The sequence below is a fragment of the Perca fluviatilis genome, chromosome 19 (assembly GCF_010015445.1).
Source record: "Perca fluviatilis chromosome 19, GENO_Pfluv_1.0, whole genome shotgun sequence".
NCBI classification, from domain to species: domain Eukaryota; kingdom Metazoa; phylum Chordata; class Actinopteri; order Perciformes; family Percidae; genus Perca; species Perca fluviatilis.
Genome location: NC_053130.1, coordinates 5,291,911 through 5,307,875, shown reverse-complemented (window position 1 = coordinate 5,307,875; position 15,965 = coordinate 5,291,911). Strand labels below are relative to the sequence as shown.

The window sequence follows — 15,965 nt, the reverse complement described above, 5'->3', positions numbered from 1 at the left end:
AAGCTTTACAGCATACAGCCCTCAGATGTATCCAGTGTTGGGAAGGATACTTTCAAAACGTATTTCGTTACAGAATACAGAATACATGCCCACAAATGTAATTTGTAACGTATTCCGTTACGTTACTCAATCTGAGTAACGTATTCTGAATACTTGGATTACTTCAGGATTACTTCCACATTGAATTGCGTTTTATAAGTGTAGGAATGCAGCTATCACATCCAGCTTACTAAACAGGCCTATAATGGTGTGTTCTTTTTATTCCAACTAGCTGAATGTGTACCTGAACAAGCAGATAGATTATTGTATTGGTAGTCCCGAACTGCATACTACAAAAATCTAACCGCAGTCTTGCTACCACGAGCTAATTTTAGCTAACGTTAGCTAGCATGTCAAACGGGGCTAGTCAGTCTTTAAACGGCTCTGGAGCTAGTAAATCAGCACGTAGGAGAATGAAATAGCAAGGTGACCAGTAAAACTACAGCAGACGACTACCCTTGGCTAATTAAAAAAGCTTACTTTAAGATGCTTCTTCAGGTTGGAGGTGGAGTAATTTGGACGCTGAAAGGAGGTTGGTTGCTGGCAAGCACAGGTTGCACTGCACAGTTATATTTCATTCTCCCTGTTCGTTCTTTAATGTGAAATGCTGTTTGAATTTCCAAGATAGAAACTTATTCCTGCCCTGGCTCTGTCGTGCCGGTTCCGACTCCATTGTGACTGATCACGCAAATAGCAATTTTTTTCGATTTCATATCGGGGCTTCTGGAAAATGCATAGAGTTGCCTTAATTTAGTCCGAGTGAATAAACTCGTGAAACAGAGAAGTATCGTCATGTAATCCATTGATTTCAACAATGTAACTGTATTCTAAATACCAACGATTTAAATTGTAACTGTAACGGAATACAGTTACTCATAATTTGTATTCTTAATACGTAATGCCGTTACATGTATTCCGTTACTCCCCAACACTGGATGTATCATAAGGGAGAACCAAGGCCATGTAATCACTATGTCTGTAGTAACGTTATGTAGGCATGATCTTCATACAGCCATGCTAGCTAACCCTGATGTTAGCAACTAGCTAGCTAGCCGATAGCCCCGTCAGTTTGGGAAACGCTAATGACGTTACATCCACGTAACAGGCTTTACAACATACATACATCCCTCGGATGTATCATAACTTCATAAGATAATACCATGGACGTATTAATAGAACACATGGTGAATTACAACCATTAGCTATATCCATTATTACAGCTAGCTACATGAGCTCGGGAGAACAGTCATGTGAGCGGACGTGCGCAGTCCCGTGGGTCTGCTCGCGTCCATTATGCGCGTTCATCATTCTAAATTTAATAATTCTGTATTTGCTTCTAGTGAATGTTAAAAATGTTAAAAACTTAACATTTTAAACAAGGACCCTTTCAGTGTTCGGGCTGGTAGGTTTATATACCCCGAAACAAATTATCCGCTGAAATATAGACGTTTCTTTCGCCATGTAATGTCTATGTGAAAAGTCTTTCTGGGCCATGGGGTGCAGTACCACAGTTATCCGCTAAGCCCATGTTGGCCTATAGACTTAGCATTCCTCCTGGGGGCTTGGCCTGGACCCTTTTTCCGTCAAACTAGCAAAAGTGGATTTGGACACACCCTAAACGCACCTGCCCCACGTGCTTCACGCTGTGCGCTTAGATCGTTAAAATAGGGCCCGTAGTTTATAAAATACAATGTTTTATTTTAAATTAAACTACCCTACAATATACAGGCCTATAAGTCCAGCTAAAATGATTAGCCAATAAAACAAACGTAGTTGATCGACAAATTTTATAGCAACACTTGTAACAAACGGGGACCTTTAGCATTTTAGTATTCACTCTGTAGCACTTAGTTTAAAAGCATTTTCAAAGTAAGGGACTCACAGGACAGAAACTCCGCTGGGATTCAAGCCAGCGGTGGTACATCTAGCTCTAGCGGTGTTGAAGGTAACCACTCAGCTATGAGAGGCACGCAGCTAATAGCTTGTTGATATCACAAGGTAGACCGGAGGGGATCAAAAGGGAATAAGTTTGGGATGGGATAGATGGGGCAACATAAAGCTGAGAGGAGGGAAATTTTTTTTTGCGAACACACAGGATTCGCCGAAGGGTTGTATTCCTACTCCTCCATCAGTTCCAGCACTCATAATCCCAGGTTTGAGGTCGGAGCAATTTGGACCAAAAATGAAATTTCAGGCAAGAAAATAAGTTTCGTGTATGAAATTGGAGAGCTGATGAGCTACCGAAAGCATGTGATGTATTCAGGTGAGCCCCTCTGTCGAGACCTGGTTAGAAATGTTAGAGAAACAGGATGGATGGAATGAGGTGAGGGGATTTGTTGGTGGAGGGAGAAGTACAACACTGCTATGGGATGTGATTTTAAGAGAACGGAAATGGAAGGCCGCTAATGCGACAGAAATAATAGTTTTTGGCAGATTTTTATTGGACTGTGTGCCAATACAGCTCAATGAATTCAATGGAATTGGATGGAAAATGTCGAGGTGTTGGAGGGGGGAAAGAGATATAGATGGAAGAGCGGAAAGGAAAAGAGCGAAAGAGACTGTTGCACTACAGGGATCAATTACTAGCAACTGTGAGTTATGGTATTTGCTGCACCAAGTGCCATGTGGCTTTATTGCACTGGGACAGTGTTTGGAGGAAGAGGGAGATTATTAACCACACAGAAAGAGAGAGAAAGTGAGGGAAAGAAAGCGTCAAAAGAGAAGAGGGAGAGGCAAAGAAAGATGAGTAAACCTTAAGGCATCCTCTTCACTTCTTTTGCAGCTCTCCAGTCTCAGCATTTCTGCTTGTCTTGCACTTTCAAGCGTGGAGCCCATTAAAGCGGATGACAGTGTAACTCACCACTGATAATCAACAGAGAGAAGAGACCCCGGGCCTCGTTTATTATGTACGATTTTTCTATTGAATCTGACTGTGCTGTAAATATTTCAAAATGGGAAGGAGGTGCAAGTTAAGTAATGTACACAATGAATAATCAAGATGTGTGCCGACAAGGACAGAACCAATTTAGTTTACAATTTATAAAAGTTCTAAGGGGAAATAAAAAGTCAATCCCACATTTCAAATTAAGAGCTCAACCATACAAATCCAGTCAATATTGCTCAAACTGAGACAATAAACTCACTATGGATTCAACACAAGCATGAGTCAAATTAACTAATGGTGAGCTTTGGGATTTTCCAAATTAAATCATGTTATGCCATGACAACTGTACAACATTGTATTGTAACATTGACAAAAACGGCAAATCTAAAATTTGTTCTAGAAGCAAACATTTCATTTCAAAATGAGCTCATCCCTATTTAAAAAAAGTCAAACATTGCATACACATTGCTGCTGAGCACATTTTTGGGTTACAAAACGTATTGTCGTAAAATTATTGATTAATCATTTCCGACATTAAAGGTTTTCTCAAATACAAATATCATTTCATGAAGAGGAAAGCCATTTTACATATTTAATATTCCTAAAGGATTTAAATATATAGGATATGTCAAGAATAATCTATTATATCATAAGGTTCAGGTTGCAACAGGTTCCAAGAATTGACGGGAATTTTTCACAAACCCCCAAATATTTCATGTACAGTCATGTACAATTAAATTCTTATATTTGAGAAGCTGAAACCACAGAATATTTGCTTAATGATACACTTGAATGATATAAAAGTGTCAGTAATGTTCCATTGATAGACTTAGAGATTAACTGACTAATTGTTTTAGCGCTACTTATTGGACCATATCTTCTGTGTGTGTGCTGTTTGAGAGCACACCCCGGTAGCATTTAACCGAATGCCAAATGTTAATTTATTGCAGTTTAATTGCTCTATTTTTTCAGTGTGTCCCCTACCACTGTATATATGACGTCTCGTTGCCCCTGGGTGTCAGCGTGTTTGTTCGGTAATCCCCTGCAGCCACGCCACCAGGACAAATCCCTGCACATTTATTGTACTTAGCAAACAAAGAGGCTGTGAATTATAGTCAGCCGCCCAGTGGCACAGCATGCAGCCACTGCTGTTTCCACTGCTGCAGAGTTATGAGTAGTGGAAACAAATACACCTGTCAAGTGCTCCCAAGACCCCGACACACATACACACACACACACACACACACACACACACACACACACACACACACACACACACACTGATCCTCATTTGACTTGGATAAAGTGCAGTAATGTGTTCTGTTGGAGTGGTGTAAAAAAGACAATGACAAACTACTGGGACAGTTGTATGACATATTTAAAATAGCTATAACAAGGACAGTTGCATACTGTAACAATAGCATGCCTCATGGCAAGGACACTAGCATGGTCACATCAATGACAAGAACATGGCAAATGGCAAAAGATATACAGGTTTTATGGGGGCTGCCATGTACATGTTAAAGGTTTTTGGCTATTCGTGGTTCCCAGAGTATTACCAAATGATGATCTGTGTCATCCTGACCTTTTCTGTAGCGTGTCCATCAGTTCATAACTTCACTCGACCAACTCTTCGGTCCACTTCAGTGCACCCTGAAAACTAATGGTTTGGTTTACTGAACATTTTATCTGGATATTCATGTTGCCAAATTGATGACCTTCCGTTGATCATCATCTCAACCAAGTCTGAAGTAGGTGTACAGCAGGCAAGGCTTCACTTAAAGAAACATGATCATTTGACCTTACATCATTTTGGGAGGAGGCAAGGCAGCTTCATTCGTATAGCATATTTCAGCAACAAGGCAATTCAAAGTGCTTTACATAAAACATTCAAAAGCGGTTAAAAACAATTACAAAGGACAAATAGGACACTTCAAATGTTGACTGTATGAATGTTGACACACATGGAAGTTGGTGGGAGTTGTCAACAGACATCGAAAGGCCACTGAAGGCCATTAAATTACTCCACTTCGCTTGAAAGAAAAAGTAAAGGACAGATGGCAGAGGGGTGGAGAGACACAGGAAGAAACAAGAGAGAAGTTTAGAGATGGATAATGATGATGGCGAAAGAGGAAGGGAGTTAATGATTGGAATATACCCAGAACAGCATGGATAAAGACATGAAAGAGGAGCAGAGAGAAAAACAGAAAAGGGGGGAGGAAAGGAAAGGAAGTCTGAAGGAGTTGGCGAAGGAGAGGGAAGAAGAGACGAGAACAGATGAGGAGAGAGACTTCGAGGAGTGGAGGGTACCGAGGTGGGTGAGGTCAGGATTCGACCCCGTGACGTCCCATGGTAATTGAAATTAGGCGGGGGCGGGGGGGGGGCAGCGGGACCGGAGGAAACAGGCGACATGATAATCAATTTGAGGCTGAATCGGAAACATGAGCCACTGGGGGGGCTATGTTCCCCCTACCAGGCCTCCAGATGGCCCTAGCCCCAACCCTGTGTGTCGGAGCATGCAGTGTGTGTGTGTGTGTGTGTGTGTGTGTGTGTGTGTGTGTGTGTGTGTGTGTGTGTGTGTGTGTGTGTGTGTGTGTGTGTGTGTGTGTGTGTGTGTGTGTGTGTGTTTGTGTGTGTGTGTCTGTGTTTGAGAGACAATACCATCTGCCAGGAGTGCAAGGGGAGTTCAGCCAATGTATTTGCTGACACTAGGGGCGCAGGAGGGTATAGACATTATAGTGTGTGTGTGTGTGTGTGTGTGTGTGTGTGTGTGTGTGTCACACACATAGACTCAAGGATATGAACAGATTTCTGCAAGAAAGACGATTAACATTCATTTTTAAAAAGCATATAAAAAAAAAAATTCCCCTGACTTTTCTTCATGTTAATGCCGTGATCCCAAACACAGTGGAGCCCTAGCGCCCTTTATTAACAAGCTGCCAGTGAAACACACACTAACACCCTTGACAGTTTGTGAAGATACTAATGTGTCCTCAGGGTTGAGGCTAAAGTTGTGGCGCTCTGGCTTTTTGTCTGTCACGCAAAGACTGGTGGGCAACCCAGGGAGTTTGCTTATATTAAATACAGAACGTCATTATCATAAGATGGTGACATTGTTATCAATGTTGACATGTAGAACCCTTTTATGTAAGGACTTAATCTCCAAAATTTTTGGACGAGTATATATCGGAGCAAAACTCTTACTTTTACTATAAACAGAATGCAGAGGCCAAGCGCTCAATCAGAGTCACTTACATGAGTACATGAAGTCCATGAGCTCTTAAGGTGCTCCTAAAAATGAAAATGAAAATCTCAGAAAAGAAAATGTTGTTTGACAGCACTATAAACAAGTTATAAACGTTTATGACATAACACTTCTTTTAGTAACTGTCATTAGGTTTTTGTCATGACAAGTTATGGATATGGTTAGGGTTAGGGTTCATGTGTTCATGACAGTGTCATGTCACTCTTATGTAGATACCTTCAAGTAAAGTGTTACCAAAACTCTTGATACATATTAATCATACAACACAAGCTCAAGCTGTGGCTCTATGCCTTTTAGGATTTCCTTCTTTATTTTTTTTTCTCATGCTTTCTTTTCTCTAGTGATGAGAAGACCAGTTTGTTTAGGTAACCCGGTTTGTGTCATTCACCCGCCACTAGCGAACCGGATCAAGAACGTCTTTTGGTTCCCCTACACCTACTGGCTCTCACGCAGAACTGGCCAGGCACCATACAGAAGCAGGGTTTTGAATACACTCCAACGTGCAAACTGAGTCAACTCTTTTAGAGTCGTTCCAAAAGAATGATTTGTTTGTGAATCTTACATCACTACTTTACTCTTCGTTCCTTCATTAATACTGTAATGGCTCCCCCTCGTTCAGTCATTTTAACAAGAACACTCTCAAAAAATAGACAGTGATCTATAATGGTTTAAGATAAAGAAGCATCTCTTTTTTTGGCACACATTTAAACTTGAACTGTGGCCAATTTCTTGATCATTCTGTTTGATAACAGTTTTGGGGTGAGCCTCCCAAGCTTTATAACCCAAGGGGTCTTTGCGTCAAGTAAAAAATAAACAACAAGGAAACCTCGCTCAGCTGCCCAGGGGGAACAAGTGCAGGGTTAACAGATGAGAGTCAGTAAGTCCGTCTGAGGCAGCCGACAGCAGAAAAAACTAAGATACCCATTTGTCTGATCCAAAGAGAAGAGACAGACAGAGGGAAGGAGCGAATTGGAGGTGGGCGCAATGGCTGGAAAGTGAGAGATATGCTGCAAGACTGGAGCTATCTGAGAGTGGTTCGAAGGGATGGAGGAATGAGAACAAATTTGGAGGGAAGAGTAGTGTGACGTAGAGTAAAACAGAAACACAACGATACAACGCAACCGTCATTACCTAGATTACAAAAGTTATTACAGTAATATCACTGTCTTAACTTTTCAGCTGCAGGCTCAGCAGTACAAATGGCAGATTACAGTACTGGTGTGTGACAAATATATATTTAAAATATGTATGCATGAAGCAGAGTGCAAAAATCTGTAAATGAATATGTACGCTGTTCAACAAGTGGCTTAATTAGACGTGCAGTCTTCCATGCCCAACTCACAATGCAGAGCAGCATTCAACAGCATCGAGTGGAGAACAACTAAACATTCCGAAACCATGGTCCCACACACTGACCAGGCTGCATGTGGCTTTTCTTTCCTTTCCTGCCACTGCATGCAGTAATAACCCCAGTCAAAGCTATAATGTATCAAACCTGGGTAAAGGATCTGCTGAAAACAAGAACCAGTATATGTTTCAATATCCACATTATGCCAGTTGTGTATCAAATCTAACTTAATTTAAAAGAAATCCTGGTATATAAGTAAAAGAAAAAGTGTAACATCATTACAAAGACTTCAACTTTGGTTTGTCAGCATATGAAAAACTATGTAGAAATATATGTAATTGCACATTATTATACCAAATATTGTTTTTTATTTTTGCAAATCAAGTATAGCAGTATAGTTACATTAGACCACATGCGTCAAACTCGAGGCCCGCCGGCCAAATCCGGCCCCTCGCAGATCATGAGCCGGCCCGCATATCAATTTACATTAACAATACATTTTGGCCCGCCTAGTTTTAGTCGCTTTTTCTGACGTTGTTGTCATTTTTTTTTTGACAATGTGTAACTTTTCCTGACATTTTTGTCACTTTTTCCGACGTTTTTGGACGCTTTTTTTCTATGATGGCTGAGGAACTTTTTCCTGACTTCTTTAGGACTTTGTCGACCAAACTGTAAGTGAGAAGGCTATATGACACATGCAATAAGACAGTCAAAGATATTGGACTTTTTCGATTAAATAAAAGCATGTCAATAAACTCTACATGGTTGGCCCTTGATGTGATTCTTATTTTCCAGTGTGGCCCTTAGTGAAGTTGAGTTTGACACCCCTGCATTAGACTGTTTGCTCAAAAGATGTAGTGCCAAACGAGCCTGTAAACTGGCAAAGGTGGGACAAACCTATGCAGGAGAGAGGGGTGAGTGAACGGAAGGGGGGACAGTTGGTAGGATAATGTAAGAGTAAGGTACAGATTGAGGACAACAGATGAAGTAATGGAGTGATAGAGTGAGCCTGTAGTAGCTTTCCTCAGAGGCTGCTGCAGGTTTGCGAAAGCATTCATCTTAAGGATCTCTTCGTCCCTAGTAGAACAGACAGCATCCATTCTGTTGCTAATTAATACATCACCGGACCATCAACTCATACCCCCCCCCCCATTATGTTTCAGTTTCCCTTCAAACCTCCCTCCCTCTTTTCTGTCCTCCCTCCTCTTGATGTGTTGAATCTTATTAGCACCATTTGCCATCACAACACAACACACACACACTCGGCCGATCGGTCGGTTCGTTGACTTGCCTGTACAGCTCCTGCTGTTTGCCTCTGCTGCTTGCCGCTTCTGTACGTTTGTCACGCCGACCTTACTCCGTTTTAATTGGTGCTCGTTAGAGGGAGAAAAAAAATACTGTTTTTGCTCCATTTTCACCAAAATAATCAGGAGGGGGGGGGGGGGCTGGGGTGGAGGAGAGGTCTATGTACATGTTAATTGATTGCGGATCAAGGAGAACACTGGCAATTAGTGCAGGATGACAGATGAGCAAGGCACTGCACTGTAGACTTTGATGACTACAGGAACAACACATACACACACTATACTGTATACACACACATAGATACACGCCTGGTTAGCCGGCAGGGCCATGTAGACGAGAGCCACAGTTTGATTTAGGCCAAGCGGGAAGTGAGACTGCAAATGGGGTCCTGTGTTCTTAGTTTGCATAAACACATACATTTGCACAAATGGAGAAAAGACATAAAAACAAATATACAGTCAGAGAAATGTATTGCTGGGGTTATCTGCGTGAGGAAACATCATTATGCGGCTGTCTCTCTGCCGCTTGCGCCCTCTTTAGTTCTGCACACTGTCGTGAAAACGCTGCAGCCCGGGGGAGTTGAATTGCTTTTGTTTTGTGATGTTATGATCCGTAGGTGTATTTTACGTTTGCTGTGTAAAACTACTTGGGGGCCATTACACATATTCATATTTGAGAGTGAATCTGATCTGATATTTTTATTTTTTTTTTTTTTTACATAAACAAGTATCTTAAGCAAGGGTTGGACCCCAAGGCTGGATTATCATATTGGCAGAGCAGGCAACTGCCCCAGACCTTACGGTGCCTCTAAATTCCCGGGTTCATTGTTATTAATTGACTGCAAGTCATTTCATTAGTTGCAAATATGTCAGGAAATTATTTACCACTAAAGTACAATATATCGACTTTAGCAGCATTGGCGATTCTAGACCATTTCAAATGTAGGGGCCAGGCTGGGGCCACATGCAATATTAGGGGTAGCAAATATATTAAGCATGTGTTACATACCACCAACCCTCCATAGGTTTGGTTCTCCAATAGACTAACGATACACATATAACAATAAACAAAAGAATACTCATTCAGTGTTAACCTACATTTTATGTATCACTAAATATATAAATGTGGGGTTAAAAGAACTGCCACTGATGATACAGGACCTGCCTAAGGCAGTTATCATTAGGTCATCTTAAGGTTTTATGAAGGGCCATGTGTGAAAATGTATTATTTTAACTTTTTGTTTTGTTTTTATCATGATCACATGATATGGGACCATTCCTTACTATGAAGTTTCCCCAGGACCCCGAACAGGTTGATCAGGCCATGTTAGTAGCAATGTATCAGTCTGTTGGGAACAGACTTCAGTGAAATGTTTTGGAAAGTTAGGCCCAAGGAACACAAGATTAGTTTGACATAAAATCTTTTCATTAGGTCTACTAACTTGTTTTTTTTCCCCGAAGCTTTTAGCCACATCTCTTGGCATTAGTCAGAAGATGTTTTTTACCCAGTTGCCATGGAGACGGTTCAGTTGTTATGAAATAACCTAAGTCACCACTTGACTTTTTTGACATTGCAAGATGCAGCATTTTTGCTATTGTCTGATAGCTGTCCTGTTGTTGTCTCTGTTTTTGGTGATGGTTGAACATTCTTCTTCTTTTTATGATAAAAAAAACACTTTGTTTTTGACGAAACACCAAATAAGCAGCCATTGGCTTCATAATCTTGATCACTTATGCTAAATTCTCAACCTTTGTTCTCAATCTCATCCTCCTTTCCTTTCCTTTCCTGCCCCCTTCCTTCCTCTCCTCTCCTCGTCTTCAGGTGAGCCTGCAGTGGCCAGAGAGAACAACTGTCTGAATGCTGCCAAGGCCTGCAACCTGAATGACACGTGTAAGAAGTACCGCTCAGCCTACATCAGCCCCTGCACCAGCCGCGTCTCCACTGCTGAAGTCTGCAACAAGAGGAAGTGCCACAAGGCCCTGCGGCAGTTCTTTGACAAGGCAAGCTTACACTAACAAGCACACACACTGGAGGTTTTTCCAAACGACTGATATCTGATAAAAGCTGAATGTCCACCACAAAGGACCTGTTTCAAAAGGAAACAATGATTTTGAAGTGTGTAAGTTAGACTGGTTGTCAAAATCACAATAAATAATCATGCGGGCCTTTTTTGTTCAGGGTTTACTTTTCCAGCACCAAGCTTTGACATTGATTCACAGCATATGTTTTTGCTGTCAATGTCTTATTGTAAAAAAGTGATGTGAAAAATTGTAATTACAACCCAGCACCCATGATGTCCCTTTGGAATAACTTAACTTGGGATCACTTCAAGTAAACAACAACATGGATAAATAGAATTTTTTTCTTACTGTGATTGTGTATAACTTTGTTTTCTTTTCAAAATGTGTTTTATTTTACAGCAGAGAATTTTGTGTGAACAGCCTTAAGCTTCAACTTTTCTTTGTGTTGGAGAAAAAAGCTATGATGGCATGCTGCTATTGTAGCCTTTGTTGTTTCAACCCTGTTACCATCTATAGTGTCATTCAACTCTAACACTAATAACACTAATAATAATAATGAATTTATTGATTTTATTCTACTGAAGCAATGTTAAATAGGCAAGAGAGAGTTAACACTTGCAGTAACCACTTGGACATTTTCTGTTGTCAGTTATAATGTATATACAAAAAAAAAAAATTCCTCCATATTTGGTGGTTTATTTTACTGGATTATTAATGTTAAAGGTACCCTGCCACACAAAACCGTTTTTACTTGCATTTTTTTAAATATGTTAGGTCCATATGCGTTTGTGTTATGTTGTGAATGTGAAAAGGAACTGCTACCTCCTCTGTCAGCTCTAGCCACTGAAAAGAAATAAGCAGATAAATCAGACCAATTACAAAAGCTGGACAGTCTGACGTCGTGTTGCCGGAGCTAATTACTATTCATGAGCTCACCCAGTTGGGCTGGGTAAAGGATGCTGATAGCCAGGCTCTCATTGGCTAGCTGTTAGCCAATCAGACTCAAGCAGCTTAGCTCGTTGAATATTAATGAGAACTGGCACAAATCTAGCCGAGTCTTCCTGCAGGCTTTTTATACCACGCTAGAATGGCTTGAAACAAGGTAACCAAGCATTTTTTCCACAAAATCTTTTTACAGAGTCCATGGTAGAACTTCAGACATTACCGCAAAGTAATGAAATACGTGTGGCAGGGCAACTTTAAACCAAAAGAAGTTGACATAACTTTGAACTTGAAAGATCCTTTCAGCCCACATGAGGCAGCATCGGTTTGTTTGGAATAAACAGAGAAAATGGGTTGTTAGCATGACCAGCAATATCCGCTGTGGGTGTCAACAGAGAAAAGAACATCAACATAACTCAAGACCTCAAAATCACCAAAAACATCCAAGGGAAAGAATTGCCTCTGACCAAAATAAGAATAAAATGGAAGGTCTTGATAATTACATTACATGTCATTTTGCTGACGCTTTTATCCAAAGTGACTTACAATTGCTTTATATGTCAGAGGTCGCATACCTCTTGAGCAACTAGGGGTGAAGTGTCTTGCTCAGGGACACATTGGTTGGTGTATCGTAGTGGGAATCAAAACCGGGTCTCCCACACCAAAGGCATGTGTCATATCCACTGTGCCATCACCACCACTAAAATATTACTTCACTTCTACAGTAAATGTTGTGTTCTGATTCTTGTGGCACACAGGTTCCTCCGAAGCACAGCTATGGCATGCTGTACTGCTCATGCCCGCTCAGCGACCAGACAGCATGTTCAGAACGCAGGCGTCAGACCATCGTCCCTGTCTGCTCGTACGAAGAAAAACAGAAACCCAACTGTCTCGAACTGCAGGCCTCCTGCAAGACCAACTACATCTGCCGGTACTGTAGTAGACCTTCAAAATGTAGTCATTTATTTTTTCACATTATTTTTCCTGCATTCATCAAACAGCCATTAGTAAAGATATGACTGGAAATTAGGGGGCAGAGAGATGGAGAATGACGCACAACCAAGGTCCCCGGCCAGGTCCAAACTAGGGTTGCCATGGTTTATGATTGAAACCAGCACTACAGCTTTTGCACTAACAAGTAAAGGGCAACACACTATTTATGAAACACATCCAAACACCATCACCACGTCAGGATACACCACTATCCTGTTTCCTAGTTATGACGTGCATCTGTGCACCAATGGTCTCTCTTTGCCAGACCTTCCTCCACAGCGCTGCAGAGGAGGGTCTGGCCAATACACACAGCATTCCAGGATGGGAGAAAAACATGCTCTGGTTTATTGGCATTTCTTTACACCAATCACAATCGTCATGGGCAGTGCTAAGCTCCGCACAGCGCCTCTGCAAAATAGCCTAGGGAAGGAACTTGTTTTGGTGGAACGTGTGTACGTTCAAAGGTTGTTTTAGTCGTGCAACAGAAAACTCTGATTGGACAGATAGTCTAGCTAGCTGTCTGGATTTACCCTGCAGAGATCTGAGGAGCAGTTAACCATAGTCCTCAGAAATCAGCCGGAGTTTAAAATGCCAACACAAAGAAAGTGGAAGGAAACAGAGAAGACATGCATCTGGCTGAATTTCCTGCGGCACCGGAGCAATCCCGGAAGTGGAACGTCATGGATATAGACTAGCGCACCAACATCGACACATTCATTCCGAGGATTGGCACATCCTGGCTACCATAATGTCCGGTGTGTGGTCAGACCATCATTAGCCCTGCATCGAAGTGTAGAAAGAAAGACAAAGAAATGCAGGGTTTCTTGGGTTAATTTTTGCCAGAGCGTAGTCCACCTTACACTGACCAATCAAAATCATGCAAGCACATATTACTTTGTGGTGTGAACCATGCAGCATTGTGCTAATTCTACTGCTTGCTTTGGGAGGATGATGTTGGAGCAAATGATTGCTGCTGTTATAACTTTCCAAAGGTGTAAAATCCTGCCTAAAACGCCCCTAAAACACAGTTTTTTAACCTTGTGGGGACTAGCGTTGTATCCCCAGATGTGAGTTGAGTCCCCACAATGTGACTGTGTCCCCACATTGTGATTAACAAGTTAACACAGGGACAAACATGTCCCTTAGACACCTTTTTACTAGGGGTGAAACTACATCGATCAGTATATTGATTCAATCCTCAACGATATATCCAATATTATCGATACAAAGTGAAAATGTGGATACATATCGTCATCTTTAAGATGCAACTATATTTGAAATCCCACTTTGTATTTATTCTTTTTATTAAAAAGAGTAGTTTGTTTTTAATTGAAATGTCTGGAAGAGCTCAGAAATGAAATGGTCCAATCATATTTCCGTTGCTTTTTTAAAAATATATATAAGATTGTGTTAAATGGGCTTATGGATCGTCTCGTATTATACGCACACTCCTGAATTTAATCGAAATCTTATCCTGGCAGACTTTGTGATATCAATATTGTATCGTTGTCCAAAGAATCAATATAATAACGTATCGTAAGAAAATGCGTGCTATACACCCCTGCTTTTTTACAGTGTGTAGTCACTGTTGTCACCATCAGAAATAATATGTCTGCCTTCACGCCGCAAGTCTCAGATTCACACACACACACACACACACACACACACACACACACACACACACACACACACACACACACACACAGAAAAGAGCTCAGATTAATTCAGTGATGGACATCTGACATCACCCTCATTGAGGTGTGTGTGTGTGTGTGTGTGTGTGTGTGTGTGTGTGTGTGTGTGTGTGTGTGTGTGTGTGTGTGTTGTGTGTGTGTGTGTGTGTGTGTGTGTGTGTGTTCATGCAGTCTCTGGAGCCTACAGCCAGTAGCTCTCTGGGATTAAATGGAAGCATTAGGCATCATAAATGAGCACCATTCAGAGTGTGGCCTCAGGTCTCCTCACCCTCTGTCTCTACTTAACAGCAAGCAGCATGGCAGCAGTAAATTCACCCTGCAAGTTTCTATCCATCCTTCCATCTCTGTCTTTTTTTTCTTTCCATGGCGCTGTCTATACATCAGACATAAGCTCAGGGCTGAACAACAGGTCTCACTGCAGCACAGCTTCCTCCCAGTCCATTTGTCAGTTACCTCAGATAGATTAAAGCCATGCATTTCCACAAGCTCCCTCGCCATATGTTAGTTCTAGTATACTGGCTGCTGCTGACAACTCTCACTGCTCTGTTCTGCTCTGCACCAGATTGGTGTGATTAGATACATCACACTGTGAGTGCATACATGTGTGAGTGTGTGTTTGTTTTGGTACATGCTTGCATGCACATATCCTGGTAGCAGGTTGTAACGGTCTCGTTCAGATAAACACAGAAAGCTGCTCTCCCTCACAAACCTTGTTTCTGAAGATTTCACAAGTCTGTTTGAGGCGTTTTAACCACTAGCAGTGAATGTTAATATATATATTTGTTTGGAGAAAACTTACCCCAGGTATCTTTGAGCGTAGTCTATATTCCCGACCTTCCACTTCCGGGATTGCTTCGTTGCCGCCGGAAATTCCCTCTTTTCTGCCGGATGTCCGATACCTTCCACTTTCTTTGTGTTGTAATTTTAAACTCAGGTCGAGTTATGAGGATTATGGTTAACTGCTCCTCATATCTCTGCAGGGTAAACCCAGACAGCTAGCTAGACTATCTGTCTGACTATCTATCTGGCTATTTTGGCAGCTGCACCATTGCTCCATTCGGTGCATAGCGCCGCCCATGACGATTGTGATTTGTTTAAAGAAATGCCAATAAACCAAAGCACGTTTTTTTCCCATCCCAGAATGCTCTGTGGACTCGCCAGACCCTCCTCCGCAGCGCTGTGGAGGAAGGTCTGGCAATGCGAGACGACTTTGAGTGGTACTTGGTTTGCCTGATTAAAAGATCATCTTTGTCTTTATGTTTTTGTCAATATTTGTATTATTTAATGTTACTAATTATGTGTGAATACATTACTTTCTGTACTTTCTGTAAGGAATTTTATTATTTTATTTATATTATTTTACTTTCATTGTAATGCTATGGGCTTATTGTTGTGGTTTAGGCCTCCTCATTGTTATTGGTCACTTACCAACTTTGTTGCTGAGATCTGGGGATGAAGCAACCAACAATGCAGG

General features: G+C 41.4%; 1 protein-coding gene across 3 annotated transcripts in view; it reads left to right on the top strand.

Annotated features, from left to right (window-relative positions):
• gfra1a (gdnf family receptor alpha 1a) overlaps nucleotides 1-15,965 on the top strand; it is a 127,206-nt gene that overhangs the window by 82,482 nt on the left and 28,759 nt on the right. For all 3 annotated transcript variants that reach the window (XM_039783920.1, XM_039783918.1, XM_039783921.1), the window contains 2 exons: nucleotides 10,663-10,841; nucleotides 12,563-12,735. In XM_039783920.1, the coding sequence (XP_039639854.1) occupies nucleotides 10,663-10,841; nucleotides 12,563-12,735 (352 nt within the window). The remainder of the gene's footprint in view (nucleotides 1-10,662; nucleotides 10,842-12,562; nucleotides 12,736-15,965) is intronic.